General features: G+C 29.8%; 5 protein-coding genes across 5 annotated transcripts; 2 read left to right on the top strand and 3 right to left on the bottom strand.

Annotated features, from left to right (window-relative positions):
• Nucleotides 1-83: 83 nt before the first annotated feature.
• Nucleotides 84-3,021, top strand: LOC111683497 (ubiquitin-conjugating enzyme E2 variant 2). Its single transcript, XM_023445574.2, has 4 exons — nt 84-490; nt 2,286-2,428; nt 2,530-2,652; nt 2,746-3,021. Exons 1-4 carry the CDS (start codon nt 466-468, stop codon nt 2,884-2,886), a joined length of 432 nt encoding a protein of 143 aa, XP_023301342.1. The 5' UTR covers nt 84-465; the 3' UTR covers nt 2,887-3,021.
• Nucleotides 3,022-8,025: 5,004 nt separating this feature from the next.
• LOC111683482 (cytochrome c1, heme protein, mitochondrial) lies at nt 8,026-11,726 on the bottom strand. Its single transcript, XM_023445555.2, has 6 exons — nt 11,547-11,726; nt 11,104-11,151; nt 10,738-10,886; nt 9,418-9,550; nt 9,021-9,314; nt 8,026-8,959 (listed from the first exon to the last, which is right to left on the bottom strand). Exons 1-6 carry the CDS (start codon nt 11,616-11,618, stop codon nt 8,732-8,734), a joined length of 924 nt encoding a protein of 307 aa, XP_023301323.2. The 5' UTR covers nt 11,619-11,726; the 3' UTR covers nt 8,026-8,731.
• A 549-nt stretch (nt 11,727-12,275) lies between these two features.
• On the bottom strand, nt 12,276-13,870 carry LOC111683494 (prostaglandin E synthase 2). Its single transcript, XM_023445572.2, has 3 exons — nt 13,029-13,870; nt 12,561-12,967; nt 12,276-12,498 (listed from the first exon to the last, which is right to left on the bottom strand). Exons 1-3 carry the CDS (start codon nt 13,751-13,753, stop codon nt 12,389-12,391), a joined length of 1,242 nt encoding a protein of 413 aa, XP_023301340.2. The 5' UTR covers nt 13,754-13,870; the 3' UTR covers nt 12,276-12,388.
• Nucleotides 13,871-14,332: 462 nt separating this feature from the next.
• Nucleotides 14,333-15,433, top strand: LOC111683513 (protein anon-73B1). The gene is made up of 2 exons (XM_023445592.2): nt 14,333-14,768; nt 14,828-15,433. The coding sequence occupies exons 1-2, from the start codon at nt 14,604-14,606 to the stop codon at nt 14,912-14,914; spliced, it is 252 nt and encodes an 83-aa protein (XP_023301360.2). The 5' UTR covers nt 14,333-14,603; the 3' UTR covers nt 14,915-15,433.
• An 881-nt stretch (nt 15,434-16,314) lies between these two features.
• LOC111683515 lies at nt 16,315-17,350 on the bottom strand. The gene is made up of 3 exons (XM_023445594.2): nt 17,006-17,350; nt 16,782-16,940; nt 16,315-16,718 (listed from the first exon to the last, which is right to left on the bottom strand). The coding sequence occupies exons 1-3, from the start codon at nt 17,055-17,057 to the stop codon at nt 16,453-16,455; spliced, it is 477 nt and encodes a 158-aa protein (XP_023301362.2). The 5' UTR covers nt 17,058-17,350; the 3' UTR covers nt 16,315-16,452.
• Between the last annotated feature and the right edge of the window lie 655 nt (nt 17,351-18,005).

Here is an 18,005-nt window from a genome sequence, read left to right as displayed (position 1 = left end):
TGTCAAATGCAATGACTGACAACTTAATTCGCGAATTTTCGAATTGATTAAAAAAAACTTCAGCAAATCTTAGCAGTAAAATCAAAACATTTTGAAATCCTAGAAAACTTTTATATATTTAAAACACAAAAAATTCCCTAAAATATATTTTTATCTTTCCAGTAGAACAAATTAAATCATATATTAATTTGCAAAAAGTGTTTTAACGATAAAAATATAATTTCTCATTTTTGTAGAAAAATCGAACAGCTAAAAAGGCAAAGAAACAAGAAGAAGAGCGGAAAAAAATAATACGACGTGAAAGAAACAAAAGAAGTAGCAACAAAAAACGCCCTATAAGTAAAATAAACGTGCAAAAAAGAGATCGATATACATATTTAAGACGAATAAGAAATAAGTGAGAATAAAATTGAAGAAGAAGTTATCTTCTTGTGAATGTGTGTAGATTGCTGTGAAGAGTGAAAAATGGCGAATCAATCCACCGGTGTTGGTAAGAATTTATTTCATTAAAAAAAATATAATTAATAAGAAAAAATACATATTAATTTGCAAAAAAATCATAAACATGCTAATGACTTTCATTAAACATGGAAAATTAACAATGAAAACAAATCTCTAGGTGATTAATTCGTGAGGAAAAAATATCTGTGTTTTTTTTTTTTGCAAAAAAAATTGGAGAAAAAAAAACGTGAAAGTGGAATAGTCATTGCAGTATAATTGGTATATGATTATGATGTATTTTATAGGACGATAAAGTGGAAAAATGTTTAAAGAAAATTAAAATGAAATAAATACCATTTTCCATAAAGTGCTTTAACTCGAAATAATAATGTGTTTTTGAAATTAAACATATAAAATAAGTTTTTTCTATTCTATTTCCTTGTCATGTTTAAAACTGCATATGCGCCTGAGTCTTGGCAAAACAGAATAAAACTATGACTAGTCATTTTCCAATTTGATATTTTATTGGCGTCCTGGTAATTAATACTTTTTCACATTTTTGTTTTGTGTATTTTTCAATTTGATGTGACAATAATGTGGCTTCAATAACTAATAATTTATGTTTTGGTGTTAATCAATAACATTTTGGTATTTTTTTATAATAGATACTAGAAGCATTAATTTTTTCCTAGGGGGCGGTGGTAAGGAGTTAACGATGCGTTTGTTTTTTGAGTGTACACGGGATTGTCTTGTTATATTTATAAGATATGGAAACATTCGTCCTATTTAAAAACTTTTTGGGACATTAAAAACTCTATAAAAGCGCTCAAATTCGATTAAATTTCATAATAACGAATTTATCGCAATTCGATCTTCTATTGGTCCATGATACTCAATCACATTTGTATTAAGCAGTTCTCCATTTTCCACGCATTTGGTTGTTCGAATAGAGATGTAGTTGGTAGATGGATAGGTAGATAGATAGATAGATAGATAGATAGATAGATAGATAGATAGATAGATAGATAAAAAGCACAAAAACACAACTTATGTACTTTTGCCTTTCTACCACAAAAGTGTTCCACACAAAATGTCACAAAAAAAAACAAAAATACTTAACTCAACTTCCTTCTATTGCGCTGGAAAGCTTTGAAGGAAGGTATTAGTCTAATAAGAATCTCGGTAATGAATAAAATCTTATTAGTTTCTACATAAGATGTATGTTTTTCTTGTCAATAGCAAACGACCGACCTGTACTTCCTATTTAAAATATATATTATTTAACTTTTTTGGAATTTCTAATACATTTTAAATGAAATATTTTAAAAATAAAATGTTATTTAATTAGATTAGCGAAAAAATAACAACACTACGTATAGGAAACACACAAATATACAGTTGTACATTAGGGTGGCACCCGTTTGTATGAAACCAATAAAAAAAACATATTAATAAAAAATTTAATAATAAAATAACATAAAACTTTGATAAAATAACTAAGGGATTGTGAAAAAAACTGCAATTTGAAAATTAAACTAAGATCACCGAAAAACTTTTTCATTAAACATTTGTAGCGGCCACTCTAATAAACAATTCTCTTGAGCTATCGTTTTATTTTGCATTCCAAAATACATATAAACAAATATAGTTTGTTGTAATTATTAGAAAAAAATAACAATATTTTAATTTATTCGATTATATGTATAAACACAGAGATACTAATTATTTTATGAAAAAATCATAATTTTCTGAAAACGTAATGATGCAAAGGCAAAACGTCATTATATTGTTCTTGATGATTATCGTTATTATTATTGTTTAATATATATTTACAATTTTTCTAGTGGTTCCAAGAAATTTCCGTTTATTGGAAGAATTAGATCAAGGTCAGAAAGGTGTTGGCGATGGCACTATATCATGGGGCCTTGAAAATGATGATGACATGACTCTTACATATTGGATCGGTATGATCATTGGCCCTCCTCGTGTAAGTTGTATTTTTCACTTTCAATATAGTTTTTATTTATATTTTAGTTAAAAGATATTAAATACATTTTGTTTTTTTTTTTGTTGTTTCTATTATTTTAGACACCTTTTGAAAATAGAATGTATTCGTTAAAGATTGATTGCGGTGAACGTTATCCTGACGAACCTCCTACGATAAAATTTTTAACAAAAATTAATATTAATTGTATTAATCAAAACGGTGTGGTAAGTAGTTCAAGAAATTTATAAAAAAAAAAAAAACTACCTATCTTTGTTTATGTTATTTATGTGTTTTTGTTTAATTTTTCATAATTTTAGGTTGATTCAAGACTAGTACCCATGTTGTCACGATGGAATCGTGAATATACTATTAAGTCCTTGTTACAGGAGATACGTCGAATTATGACTTGTAAGGAAAATCTTAAATTGGCGCAACCACCAGAAGGCAGCTGTTTTTAGTTGATCACAACTGCAAAGCATTTACAATGACGTCAACAACAACAACAACAATAAAGGAAACAACAACTGCAACAACAATAAAAAAAGAACAACACATAATTAAAAATTTAAACTGCACTATCAAAAAGCAACAATTATTATTTGAAATAAATAAGAATTGCTTAATGATACATACAGAGCAACAACAACAACAAGAAACAAGAACATCATTATTGAAAAAACCAACAACAATAACAACAAAAACCAAGAAATATTTAACAGCTTTAAAATTATTAAATAATGTTGCTGCTAAAAAAAAGAACTTTTAAAAATATTATGATTTTTAATTTAATTTAATTTTTTTTTATAATTTTGTTTTGCTGGTAATGATGATGATGCTGCTGATGATGTTATTTATAAAATATTGTATGTTTTTCTTTTTCTGATTTATTATTATTTTTTTTTTTATTCAAACATGCAAACATCATCGTAACAAATCAATCTCTACCTAATGCTGCTACTTTAGATTTACTACTTACTACTCCTTATAACAAACAAAAATCCACTATAAGCGTAAAAAAAAGAAATATTACAAAAAAAAAAAGAGATTTTCAATATTGACTCTCTTCTATTGAAGTCTAACACAGGAGTATTTTGGAAAGAAGAGAGTTAGAGAGAAAGTATATATATGAAAAAAAAAAAATAAACTTAAAATTATTCATTCTCAAACTCAAAGGAGAATGTTTTTGAATGGATAAATAGATGGTTGACATTGTCGCTGAAATAAATAAGAAACGAAAAAAGTCATAAAACATTTTTATTATTTAATAAATTGTACTTTTAAAAAAATATTAATCTATATATTCTAACTATTGTTTACATAATTAGTGCGTCGTTGTGTCTGTCATATTGAGCCGTCTTTTCTGTTGTTGTTAATTTTTAACAACAGCCAACAACAACATTCTTCACTCATTCACATACAAACACACACACACACATACATAACACTCACTATGAAAACAAAGAAAACAACAACCATCATCTCCCCTTTCTATTTTCTTTTGTAGCGTATTTAGCTTGAGAAGTACGTGTAATTATTAATAAAATTAAAATAATTATTATTATCTTAAATTAAATAAAACAAAAAAACAAAAAAAAGGAAATAGTAATATAAATAAAAAGAACTTAAACAACTCTAAACTTTAACATCTAATGAAATAAAGTTAAAATATAAACACAAAACAAACAAAAAAATCACAATTCCAAAGATATTATAACTCTTAGTTTCACATCACTTCCAATGAAGTCTATATTAAAAAAGAAAAAAAACGAAACGAATATTATGTATTTTAAATAAAAAAAATATAAAGCTTTTAAAACTACATACTACCAAAAATACCAACAAGTGATATGAGATCTATTTAAATGCGAGAGGTGTTAATTTATAGCAAACGTTTTCTATAAGACCCCAGATGAGATGCTAATAATTTGAATAAAATCGAAATTTCTTAATAGATTCTGCAGATATTTTTCACTAAAAGTCAATTGAATATAAGTGAAAGGAAAATTTTGAATCGTAGGAAAACTAGTATGAACGTATTGTCGGGGTTAGCCGATACGTGGACTATTAAAAAATAAAGTATTTGATTTGTTTTCTAACTTTATTCCAGAATATTTTTACTTAAACCGATTTGTTTACAAAGTATACTCAATATTGTAGGTTGTAAGGGCTAATTGATCTTTAGTAGAAATTTGTTAAATTTCAAGTTCTCTTTCACTGACTTCTTTTACGAACAAAGAAGTGCTTCAAGCTACATATGTTTTGTTCGTCTATGATATTGTGGATTTTGGGTCAATCGTACAGCAACAGAATTATCAACGTAAAGTAAAGGAATGTCATTCAAACCAATTAAATCTGCATATAAGCGCCTTATCCAAATAACCTATTTTGTTGCTTCTAAGGCTGCTACTATTTCGGCTTCCGTTGTGGATGTAGCAACCATAGTTTGCCTTCGGCTTAACCATAACTCCTGCAGCAAATTTCACAATAACACCTGTTGTGGACCTTCCTATTTTTGAACATCCACCAAAGTCTGTATCACTGTAGCATTTAAGTTCTTGGTCTTGGAGTTGTTTTTATTAGAAATTCCGTACTTTGATGTTCCAGATATGTAGCGAAGAACCCTTTTTGACACGTATAACATCATCATTGGAAGGATTTTTTAACGTTCTTGACGAGAACCTAACTCTAAAGATCGTAGCAATGGTTTTGTAAGTTTCTTTGTTTAAGGGATATCATCTTTTGATTGTTGCATAGTTGAAATAAGCATTAAAATGTAGAATAGATCATACTATAACAACCCTGAGTGTCATTGGAATGATAAAAAGTGCAAAAATTCTAGGTTTGTTAAAAGTTATAAACAAAAGTACCATTTATCTCTATTTTTTCTAGGAATAGACTTTTTCGAAAATTAATTTTACAAAATATTACGTTTTCCAATCTATCCACCACAGATATGACTCATACAACTTTAGTCTACATTCATTTGCTCCGGAAAATTGTACTTTGTTGTACAATGTACTTTGCCCCAAAATAATATGCCAATAACTTATTTCGTGCGAATAAATATTTTTTTTAAAATTTTTTTAAAAATTGGCACAATGAACAAAATTAAATTTCCCGTTTTTCCTCTTTTTTTACTTTTTACCCTAAAGAAATAGCAAACATTTTGTAAAATTAAATATTCAGATAAGGCGATATTTCGCTTTATGCAAAAACGAATATTAAAACCTATTTATACCCTACACCACTAAAGTGGGGAGGGTAATTTACGTTTTTGCTGATGTTTGTAACATACAAAAATATTGGTCCAATACCCACCTTAAAGTATACCGATCGATTCAGAATATTTTTTTGAGTCGATTAAGACATGTCCGGCTGGCTGTCCATGTAAACCTTGTGCGCAAGGTACAGGCCGCAATTTTCAAAATAATTTGATGAAATTTGGACCAAGCATGTTTTTTGGCACAGGGACGAAGCCTATTGAAAATGGATGAAATCGGTCCATTATTTCACCTAGACCCCATACAACCGTGCCTCCCGATTTGAACTATTTATGACATAATTACGTCAAATATTCTGCTATCTCTCTAAAAATTGGCACAAATAAGTTTTATATAAGTATAAATGACACTGCAGATTTTCGTAAGGATCGGCCCTTATTTGACCCTAGCCCCCATACAAACCCCCCTTCAAAAAATGTCATAAACGACTTAAATTGACTTGTAACCATTTGTATCGCAATGAAACTCAACAAAACTAACTGTTATTTAGAAATATATCCTTTTCCCAAATTTACCGAGGATCGCCCCATATTTGACCTATATAAAGCCTCATTTAGAAATTTTAGTTTTTTTTATCAATAAATTGCTTAAATATTTTGGAATTATGGTAATATTCAACATAAAAGTTTCTTTATAAAAAAAATTAAAAGGTAAAAATTTTGAAAATATACTCATGGTGTAGGGTATTATATGGTCGGCCATGCCCGACTATACTTTCCTACTTGTTTTATATGGAAAAAGTGTGTCGTAAACCAATGTTAACTTTAATAATCGTTTTTGTATAAGGTGCATATCTAAAAAGTACCTAAAAAATACAGTTTTTTCTCCCTTTTACAACCAAAATTGACTGAGTTTTAAAAAGTACGAAACAGGTGTCTCATAATTTTGTAAGATGTGTCCCAAATATTTTTCAAAATTTTATTATGTTTATTACTTAAAAAGTTTTCACATATTCAACACTTAAAAGTACGAATTCTGAAAAAGTACCAGACACCCATCTGCTCTCTTTAAGAATAAAAGTAGATGAAATTAAAATTTTTATTGTACTACTAATATTGAGTTAGATTTTTCCTTTTTTTACCCACCAAATATACAAATATCCAAGAATAGCTCCTTGGAGGATCTACATATCCAAAAGACATTTACTGTCAGAATTTCATGATTCTTGTATACGCAAGTACTTATTTCGCTCGCTGAGAAATTTCTATTCGAATCGAAATTCTGATTCTACGTTCATTCTAATGTTACGCTTAGTCATTCTGAAATAACTCCAAAATACAACAATCGTGAAGCACTGAATTGAAATAGCATTTTTTCTTACCATTACGAATGAGGAAACGTAATCGAAATACTGAATTGAGGTTTTGTACGAAATTTCGAAAACCAGGGGACTGTTGCGCTGCCGAACGTTTGGAAGTGCCTGACAAAAATATATGATGAGCAAAATACTTAAAAACACCTATCACCGATTACCAGTTTTTAAATTAGAAATGTAGTAAATTCGAACACAAACAGCCTGTTCGAAGATGCAGCACTGCCATGCAGTACGTTCGAAATTGCCTGATAATAATATATGATGCAGAAAGATCGAAAGATCCACCCACAAAATAGCTGATTACAAAATTTTCATTAAGAGTCTTTTGTATACTAATCAGCATCACAAACTAAACAACGTTCCTACGAAAATTGGATCTCCGCTGCGGAATGACCCGATTCTCAATTGGCCAAAGATTGTCAACTCAGCAATAGCTGTATCAACCGGAAGTTTTTTCCCCAATGAAGAACATTCAGTTACAGTCAACCTGTTACAACAACAAACTAATCATCAGGTGCAATGCAGTAGTCATTAAAAAGTAATTTGTTTGGTAATTAGAAGCCATTACCATGTTTTTTCTGCGAATATTGCCAAATGAAGAAAATTTCGATTTGATTGGAAATGCAAATTAGTGATTGGATTCTTATTTTGTTGCTTTAGAACCAAAGTAAGATAAGAATTTTCTATGGGCCGGAAAATTAGTGGAGTGTACTTTAAAGTCAAGGGGAGCAATTGTGTAATAAAGTTCGAAATAATTTCGAATGCATTTTCTTTCGAAACATTGAAAAAAACTTAATATATCGAATTAAGAGTCGTCCGTAAAAACCTTAACACGGTTTATTCATTAGGTCAATTAAAAGCACAATGGCGATAAATCGATGATCTTCTTTATGATAAGTCACAGAAAATGCCGTTTGGCGAAACATTTTGAAACTTTAGTGGTTAGAGTTTTACTAAAAAAAAAGTGTTTGAAACTTTGAAAATAAGTAAATAAAAAATGATTTAAGATTTTAATTATTTATTTAGATATCTCTTGAAATGACAACGAACAATTTGAATTTCTTCTTTTGCGAAGTAATTGATTGGCTGCAACAACTCTTCAACTCAAATATACAATTTAAATGTGCATAAACTTATTCAAAACTAATACTAAAGAAAGGTTTTAAAATAAATAACATTTTGGTTGCTAAATTTGTTATTATTTTTTTTAAAAAATTTTTGGTTTTGTCTCATAGAAAATTCAACTTAATCTTATTTTAAAAGAATGAAAACAAAGCAGTATACTAGTTAGAATAGTAGACGGGTCGGCAGGGCTGGTTAAAATAAATATGAAACAAAAACATTTCTTATAAGAAAAGAAACGAATAAGATATATCTATTGAAAATTTGTTTAATTGGTTGGTTTGTTTTAAATTACGTTTAATAGTAATTTTTTGTTTGTTTATTTAGTTTGACTTTTTCTTGGTTTAGCTTTAAGATTTAACATTTTTCTAATAACATTATATTTTTTGTTTGTTTGTTTAATTATTCATTTATTTAATTTCCATACATTATCGTTAGATGATGGTGATAGTGGTGGCTTGGCTCTAGTTCTTGGTTTTAAGTGAGCCTAATTGCATACTCTTTATGTTTGTAAATAGAAATGTGTGGCGTTTTTTTTATTTTTATTTAAATTTGTTATTATTTATATTTTATACGTAATTTAGTTTAATCTTTCTTGGGTACATAGAAGATCTTTCTTGATTTCAAAGCGGACCACTTGTGTCTCTTAATGTAGTAGGAGATGATGGTCAAGAAAGACATAATGCCGATAACCTTAACAATCATACTCTTGCGTACATCATGTTCTGGCTCTGAGGTCCATTTAAGGAAAGTGGCAACATCCTTGGCCAATTGACTTTGGGTGGCTGGGGTGCCGTCTTCGTATTCAATAACCTAAAACAGGAATAAGTAAATTATTCAAGAATTCCCGGAAAAGTTAAGTATGATTAATTACCTCATTGTACAAGACTTGAGCCATACCAATAGCACCACCTGGGAAGTAGGGATTAAAGTATTGTCCCTCGCGCAATTGTACACCAGCTGGGGCATCGAAGTAGCCAGTGAGCAAAGAGAAGATATAGTCTTCACCACCTTTACGGGCTGAAACAATGTAGCTCAAATCTGGAGGATAGGCACCATTGTTGGCAGCACGGGCAGCCTCTTCGTTGGGGTAAGGTGAAGGGAAGTAATCCGATAACTTACCAGGACGATCATAATAATTACCAGTATCATCTGGACCATCACGAACCTAAGGAAAATAACAATTTTTTTGTTGGTTTTTATTTTTATACTTTCGTATATACAATGAAATTGAGAAAATGTTTAAAAGTGTTTGATAGAAGTTAACTTACCATAATACCCTCAGCTTCGGCCTTGGCTTCAGCTTCAGTGTGAGTTACACCAACTAAATTACGATAGGCAATGTATTTCATTGAATGGCAGGCCGAGCATACCTGTTTGTACACTTCATAACCACGACGTACACTAAAAAAATAATATGATTAAGATTATTTTAAAGTTTTTAATTGCCTTACTTCTTTCCGTTAATGAAACTATTATTCGAAAACGATAAAGAAATGTTCATAAAAAAATAGTAGTCTCTAACGACTGCTTGAACATCGAAGCGTCTGATCACGGATGATGTGTAGTTGTTGCAACGGGCTGCATGCAAATAACCTCAGAAAACCATCTACATGAGGAAACGAAGGTCCTCCCAGTCAATGAACATAATGTCATGCTGACTAAACAGTTCCTCCTGGGATGTCACCGGAGGAGTCATCCCAACTTTAACATCACACAGTTGGATGCTTCCCCGGGGCATATCAAGAAGGTACTTCGTATATACGAAGAGAGCATACGAAGTTAAGTTCGTATACAGCAGCTTTGAATGACATTCATAGAGACGCCATCAATACCGCGGTTTCAGGTTACCGCATGAATGTCGTTCTTGGAGATCGCCCACCGCCCATAGCAGTAATAGGGAAGAATCTGCCGCGGAAAACAAGAGTTGCTATGGCACAACTGAGATCGGGATGGAGCAACAGGCTCAACGCCTACTGGTCCCGCATATAACGTGCTGTCCCTAATATATGCCCATCTTGTGGACAGGGTCCCCATGATACCCACCACATATTCAACTGTCCAGCCCACCCTACTTCATTTAGCCCAATGGATTTATGGACTAACCCTATTGAAGTAGCCCAATTTCTTGGCTTGGACCTAAATACAGAACCCCCGGATTAAAATTGTATAGTTTAAGCTGTTACAACAACATCACAGATGATCAAAGAACTCATGATGATTAATGATAATCGAGACTACAGAATCCTTAAAGAATACCCAACAAAATGATCTCTACTAGAGGAGCTACACGAAAACCAATGATAGTCTGTTTAACTATTACTCTAAACAAATTGTTACTGCTTTTTAAAACGTTCTTTAAAGGCCGTAATGTATGAACGTTTCTTTTGTTCAACATTCTGTCGTAATGTTCTCCAGATTTCTTTTGAACCAGAAATAAAATATTCAAACATATTTCCTATTCCCTAACAGTTAAAACAGCAAATGGAATTTGTCCATCACTACTTCCAACAATTATAAACATCAGACAAAAGGCAAATTAAACAGAACACTGAAAATAATAAAGATAATAATAGTTGTTTCTTACACACCTGGCATGATCCAATGCTGCAATCAAACCATTATGGCTCCAGGGCATGGCTGGTGGGTGAACTTCAGTGCCGGAGGCATCAACTGATTGCTCCATAGCGTAGATCAAAGCACCAACACCACCGGTTAAGGCGCCAATAGTGGCAATGAACTAAAAGAAATATTTCATAAATTTATAAAAATTAAAAAAAAAAAAAAAAAAACATCAAAAAATTAACAACCAAACACAAACTATTAAAACTTAAATAACCTTTAGTATGAAAAAAATGATTGAGGTTATGTATATTAAATAGTTCACCGGAGTTGACGTTTGGTCATTATACACAGCATACGTTCGTGTATGTGTGTGCAGGAAAATAACTACTCACCTTCTTTTGGCCATTAGTCCATGTTTTGGCAGTGGACAAATTGTTAGCCTAAAGAAATTAAAGAAAAAACATTTATTAATCGTAATTTTATTAAAAAAACTATTAAATATCTAAGATGTTCAGTTGACAGTCAAACGAAAGAAAAAAAACAAAACCTCAATGGTGGGTTACATAATGTTAAAGTTAGGGAAAATTTTTTCTTCATATAACATAAAATTTTCAAACATTTGCACTGACACTTTATCCAATTATTTGTAAGATTTAATTTAAGCCATTGAATTATGTTTCCAATTGTGATAATTTATAAATATTAATTAATTTTTTCATACACAAAATTTGAACACATTTTTATAATATCTCTTAAGGTCTCATTTTTTTCTGATGGATATTTTTGATGATTTAACACTTTCAATGAGGAAAGAATTTTGTGTTTAATTTCGTACCTGCTGCAGATTTAATGCAGGTACTGATTTAAGCAATTTAGAGCCACAAATTCTTCCTAATGTAGCCGCCATCGTCTTGGCCAGAGAAGGTACAATACAACTTTTTGGAGGAATGAAAGAAAATTCGAAACTACGAAAGTATTACGAAAAATCACCAACACCAACACACACAGTCACACACTCAATTGATAATAAAGAGAGAAGAGAATAAAATACATAACACCTAGAGAGATGCCACTAGTTTTCAACTGTTTTATTGTAAAATAGAATTTCTTAAATTTGTCAAAGTTATTATATCGATTGGTATTTGTGTGAAATATATGTAAATTTATTGCAAATTTGTTTAGAAATTTTGTTAAATATGAAAACAAAATGAGTTTTGAATTTGATTTTTTAAATGCAAAAAAAATCTGGTAGCCTTAAAATAAAAGACTGACAGTTGTCATATGTTGACATTTAGCTGTTTATTTCAAGTGTGGCAATATCATTTTAAGGTAAATTTACCGTTGCCATAGTGTTAACAGCAGAGACGGAAAATTTTGTTCGTTTTCAAAACATATAAATAAATATTTTCAGATAATTTTTTTTTTGTTTGTAGAAAAATCTGCCCTACATCACGTTTTGATTGGAAAATGGCTTGGCTTATAGAAAAAATCTTGTATAAAAATATTAAAACCAAATTTTCAAGTCTATGGAATATCTAAATTAAAAAATATATTTCTAAGAAAATCGGGTTTTTGGTATGTTTTATTTTCCATAACTTTATGATTGGAAAAGATATCGTTTTAAAATTATAGCTATTTAAAATATAAATAAGTTTTGTTGTCTAAATCATTTATTAATTAGTTGGTAATAGATGTTAACATATTGGGCATTTCTCCCTCAATACGTTCACGTATTAAATTGCCACGATTTTGTTGTATTAATTGTTTAACACTGTAAAACCATTCTCCTAAAAATAAAATATTATTAAAATATTTGTTCCTTTTTCAAAAAAATGTCCATAAAACTTGCCAATTTTTGTATTTTGTACACAATCCTTAAAGGCTTGACAACCCTCCATACTGCTTAAGACACCATAAATTGATAAGTCCGCCAAATTGGGTTGTTTACCACCCAGAAATTTCGTATTACGTTTTTCCAATTCTTTAGTCCACTTATTGCAGGCATCATAAATGTGCGAACGTACATCATCCGTTAGTTGATGACGTTTTTTAAGGATTTTAGCAATGCCCCACATGGCGGTGGCACCAACATAAACCATAAGATCACGTTCCCATTTGGGAAAGTGTATATCCCATTCACCAGCTTGTGAGAACCATTCAAAGGTTTCAAAAGCTTCTCCCAGCGACTGATAACAATTGGGTGATATTAAATGTACTAGATGGGAATCAGCCCAAGTGCGCCATTTGCGTTCCAATCTATTAGAGTGAAATAATTTAATCCTTTATAAGTTAAACTGAAAAGAAAAATAAAACTTACTCCTCCAATTCTTTGGTATGACCTTTGGGTGTATGATCTTGGAACATTAGGAAATATTTATTCATAATATCATGTTTCTTCTTTTGATTGTCATCGAAAAATGATATGGCCGGATAATATTGAGCCAATTCACCAATATCAATCTTTTTGTCATTCAAGTAGGTGGCAATCAATGAAATTATAGCACTTGAATCGCTCATTTGCACATAACGTCCATCGCGCTGACGTATCAAGACCATAGGTACCTTTTTTACTTCGGACCATTTAATGTCCTGCCTTAGAACGGCATCCACCTCTACCACCTTGTAGGAAAGGCCCATAAAATCTAGAAAAGCTCTAACTTTACAGCAAAATGGACAGGTTTGAAATTGGAAGAGGGTTATATCGAGACCGGAAGTATCTTTGGGATTAACAAAGCGTTTGGTTATTTTAACACTGGAGGGGAATTCATTTATAATGGCCGGTGGTGTACGCTCATGTTCCATGTGAGAATTTTTATCCTTCCAATTTAAATACAAAGAATAAACAGTGCCACCCGTGGCTCCCAAAGTCGTACCCAATACGGCCAACTTAAGGGTACTGGGACCATTCGAAGGTTTTGGTTGCGAGGCGGCATTTGATAATAAACGTTTCTGACCAAGGTTACGTGATAATTCGGCAAATTGTCGAGAATTTCTAAAGTACACTTGACGCATGCAACTACCAATGCTGCGATAAGAAGCCATATTTAAAAGAGTTATAAAATTTAATTAATACTTAATTTTTTTCTTAAAAATTTAATTTTTTCTTAGAATTTTTAAGCTCTTTTTAGGTTTTTTTGCTAAAAAATTCTTGTGATTCTTTTTTCGAAGTTAAATGTCAAAGTTTTTTTTAGTTAAGCAGATGTTTGGTTAGGGTTACCAATTTCTCTAAGATATTCCCAAAAATGTTTATGCAAAAAGTTTATAGGAATTTACAGAATGTATTAATTTAATTGGATATGAAAAAGTTTTATACTTTCAAATTGAATACAATGATAATCTATCTCTCTAATATAATAATTTCTATTTTATACTTTTCAAATTAAGACATTTTAAGAGGTTTTATAAATTGTATCAGCATATTTTCTTTAAATATGACAATGCCTTAAGATATATACAAAAGCATTTTGTTTTGTTAACTCTTACTAAAAAAGAGAAGGAAAAATTATAAATGCCAGGTGTAGTTGTGGAGTCTTTGCTGTACCTAAGAACTGTCAAAAGTTCTTTGCAATAAATTCATATAATATTTACAACAAAAGCAAATTGCTAATTTGACATCACTATAACATTTTTCAACAACAATTTTCTTGTGTTTGTTGTTATGTTAGGTGGAATAGCAACATTTTTTTTAACTCCATGTTAAGTTACGATGGAGTTGTAAACAAACATATATTTTTCCGTTTATTGCCAAATACATACCGTACTAAACAAAATAAACGAATTTTGTAAAATATATTAAAGTGAAATTGTTCGAGTTCTTTTATATTTTGCATTAATAAATAAATTAATTAACTAAACCGCAAAAAAAGAAAAACTATAACTAAATACGTAAACAATGACCACAACACCAAATCCTTTGGATAAATATGTTGAAGATGATGTTTTTAGTACCATCTTAAGATGGAGTTTGTATTTCGGAGCCTTCTTCCAATTGGCCTGTATAATGGCTTCAATATTTATGAGCTCTCAGGGCAATAAAAAAGATGTTGAAACTTTGGAAGTAATATATATTAATAAAATCACATTGGCCACCAACTAAATTTCATTTCTTCTTGACAGGATTCTAAATCGATTGGTTGTGATGCTCAACCCAACAATCGCCGTTTGCATAAATTGCGAAAACAGGAGAAAAAGAAAAGACGTTAGGCAACAAACTAGAGATAACTTAACATTCCACTATGTGATTCTAATACTCGAAATAAAAAGTTAACAGCAAAGGGGACTTTACTATTTTGTTTAAAGATAGAACAGTGATGATGGCTCTTAACAAACGGGCAATTACAAATAAATCTAAAATTATTATACAAAGCATATCAAAATGCTGTCTATCTTATTAGCACTTTACGATTTATCAACAAACTAAAAAAATATTTCTCTGTCAACTCCTTTTTGCTGTTAACTCTTAACTATTATATAAATATATGTTTTTAGCGTTTATTAATTTATTGACTTCCTAATACTAAGTATAAAAATGTATGTATGTGTATGTATCATAAACATAATTTTAAAGCAATAGTTTTTAATTAAAATTTATATGAGTTAAAATGTTTGCGAAATTTTTAACACAATTATAAATCACTAAACATGATGTTCATGTGCAGTACTTTCCGATCAATATACATATTTATCAATAAAAAATAAAAGATAATAATTATTGTCCACAAATGTGAAATGTGATTTAATTTAACAATAGTTTTCTAAATTCTAAATAAATTAGAATCGAAAAATACTTGTTTGTCTACAAAATAGTATATAGTCTAGAGTAGTCTAGTCTATAGTCTAGTCTATAGTCTAGTCTATAGTCTAGTCTATAGTCTAGTCTATAGTCTAGTCTATAGTCTGGTCTATAGTCTAGTCTATAGTCTAGTCTATAGTCTAGTCTATAGTCTATTCTATAGTCTAGTCTATAGTCTAGTCTATAGTCTAGTCTATAGTTTTGTCTATAGTCTAGTCTATAATCTAGTCTATAGTCTAGTCTATAGTATAGTCTATAATCTAGTCTATAGTCTAGTCTATAATCTAGTCTATAGTCTAGTCTATAATCTAGTCTATAGTCTAGTCTATAGTCTAGTCTATAGTCTTGTCTATAGTTTAGTCTATAGTCTAGTCTATAGTCTAGTCTATAGTCTAGTCTATAGTCTAGTCTATAGTCTAGGTATAGACTAGTCTATAGTCTAGTCTATAGTCTAGTCTATAGTCTAGTCTATAGTCTAGTCTATAGTCTAGTCTATAGTCTAGTCTATAGTCTAGTCTATAGTCTAGTCTATAGTCTAGTCTATAGTCTAGTCTATAGTCTAGTCTATAGTCTAGTCTACAATCTAGTCTATAGTCTAGTCTATAGTCTAGTCTACAGTCTAGTCTATAGTCTAGTCTATAGTCTAGTCTACAGTCTAGTCTATAGTCTAGTCTACAGTCTAGTCTATAGTCTAGTTTATAGTCCAGTCTATAGTCTATTCTATATTATATTATAGTATAGTCTAGTCTATAGTCTAGTTAATAGACTGTTTTAATTGTTATTAATCTTTTTCCTTAAAATCGAGACGAAATTATTGTCAAAATTCTTAACCGAAATGTTCTATTTTTATTTTAACCGAAAAAGATTTTTGATAAATTTAAGTTAATGAAAACTTATAAAATTTGAAAAACCTTAAATAAAATATTGAACATAATAATCCATTTAAATATTAATTTAACAACATTTCAGCATGACTGCTATTCTCTTCATCACTTTCAATACTATCTTGGATTGCTAGTTGATCAACGTTATTCTCAAAATCCTCCGGGATTTCAATAATATCATTTTCATTCTCAGTTTTCAAAATAACTTCAACATTATCCTCAGGATGTTCATGATAAGTGTGTATCTGTTCATTATCCAAGGGTGGAGATTGAGATACGGGACACTTGAATCCCTCCAATTCACAGAAGGTAGCATCATACATCATATAATCTAGAACATTGAATAAACTGAAACAATATTTATTTTTTAATATATTTTTCTGTTTTAATTTACCCTTTTGAAATATACATTGTATGCGTTCCATGACACATTTTGAGGGTAATGAGAGGAAACAATATTCATCTTTATCCCAGACACAAACCGGTAGTGTATCATTTTCATCGCAGGGTATATCACAATTTTCTTCTGGCTGTTCAGTTTCACATAAAATAACTTGAAAAATGAAAATTTCCTTTTTAATTATTTTTTTTTGTTGTTTTTTTTTCATCATCACTTACCATTAAAAAATGTTATTAAAAATACAGCTATCAGCACTTTGTGGTACAACATTTTGTTATTAGTAAAGTTTTACATGAACTAAATGAATTTCATAAAAATTGAGACAACTTTAGGTCTCATTTATAATGAAAAATATAAAAAACTGAACAATTCTGTTCCGCAAGTGTTTTTAACTTTAAAATGTTTAATGTTTTTTTGTTCAAATGTATGTAAACAATTGAGTGGTTTGTTAACTTAATAACAATTTTTTAATAATTTTTTTCATACAACAACATTATTTGTTTTTATTTATGTTTTTTGTTTATAATTTTAAAAATAATTGTAAATATGTGAAGAGTAGTAAATGCGTTTCATGTCGAATTGTTATCAATTATTTTTTTGTCGCCAATCACCATTAATAATTCGTAATGAATTTAAATTTTCAGTGAGAAATATTATAAATATTTTTAATATTGCTATTTTATCTCTTTCGGATGGGAAAATGTTTTACAGTAATCCCTTCGTTACGTTGATAGATCTCAAACAAGAAAGCAAGGCAAATTTTCAAATACTATAAACTTTATTTGATTATTTTTTTATTTTAAATATTTTTTTTAATTTTCTATAAAATTTTTCAGGTTTGTATATGCTATTTTCGTTATTGATTATGGATTACAAAGTTTTACTTTTTCAATATTTATATGTATTCGGAAATATCAGGGGATTACTGTTTGATTACTATTTCCTTCCTAAACAAAAAAAACTTTGTTGTTGTTTATTTAATTATATTAAATATTTATTCAAATGTTTTTCTATAGGTAGACTGATTTTAATTAAATGGATTTGTTTTAGAATATTTTTTGTATATTTTATCTGTGCTGCATATAAAAAACGTAATTAACCCTTTACGGCGGTTGAGTTGTCTATAGTCTAGACTTTATATTCTAGTCTATAGGCTACTCCATAGTTTAGTATATAGTCTAGTCTATAGTCTAGTCTATAGTCTAGTCTATAGTCTAG

Source organism: Lucilia cuprina, chromosome 5 (genome assembly GCF_022045245.1).
Source record: "Lucilia cuprina isolate Lc7/37 chromosome 5, ASM2204524v1, whole genome shotgun sequence".
Lineage (NCBI taxonomy): Eukaryota > Metazoa > Arthropoda > Insecta > Diptera > Calliphoridae > Lucilia > Lucilia cuprina.
The sequence above is the reverse complement of the archived record's forward strand: the minus strand, read 5'-3'. Positions and strand labels throughout refer to the sequence as shown.

Coding starts and splice junctions, on each gene's coding strand:
- LOC111683515 (XM_023445594.2), bottom strand. CDS start 17,057: ATGTTGTACCACAAAGTGCTGATAGCTGTATTTTTAATAACATTTTTT. Junction 16,941..17,005: donor TTTAATAACATTTTTTAATG/GTAAGTGATGAT, acceptor TCATTTTTCAAG/TTATTTTATGTGAAACTGAA. Junction 16,719..16,781: donor ACAATGTATATTTCAAAAGG/GTAAATTAAAAC, acceptor TCAATGTTCTAG/ATTATATGATGTATGATGCT.
- LOC111683494 (XM_023445572.2), bottom strand. CDS start 13,753: ATGGCTTCTTATCGCAGCATTGGTAGTTGCATGCGTCAAGTGTACTTT. Junction 12,968..13,028: donor CATACCAAAGAATTGGAGGA/GTAAGTTTTATT, acceptor TCACTCTAATAG/ATTGGAACGCAAATGGCGCA. Junction 12,499..12,560: donor TGTACAAAATACAAAAATTG/GCAAGTTTTATG, acceptor TTTTATTTTTAG/GAGAATGGTTTTACAGTGTT.
- LOC111683497 (XM_023445574.2), top strand. CDS start 466: ATGGCGAATCAATCCACCGGTGTTG. Junction 491..2,285: donor GAATCAATCCACCGGTGTTG/GTAAGAATTTAT, acceptor CAATTTTTCTAG/TGGTTCCAAGAAATTTCCGT. Junction 2,429..2,529: donor TGATCATTGGCCCTCCTCGT/GTAAGTTGTATT, acceptor CTATTATTTTAG/ACACCTTTTGAAAATAGAAT.
- LOC111683513 (XM_023445592.2), top strand. CDS start 14,604: ATGACCACAACACCAAATCCTTTGGATAAATATGTTGAAGATGATGTT. Junction 14,769..14,827: donor AAGATGTTGAAACTTTGGAA/GTAATATATATT, acceptor TCTTCTTGACAG/GATTCTAAATCGATTGGTTG.
- LOC111683482 (XM_023445555.2), bottom strand. CDS start 11,618: ATGGCGGCTACATTAGGAAGAATTTGTGGCTCTAAATTGCTTAAATCA. Junction 11,152..11,546: donor CTGCATTAAATCTGCAGCAG/GTACGAAATTAA, acceptor TAATTTCTTTAG/GCTAACAATTTGTCCACTGC. Junction 10,887..11,103: donor GGACTAATGGCCAAAAGAAG/GTGAGTAGTTAT, acceptor TATTTCTTTTAG/TTCATTGCCACTATTGGCGC.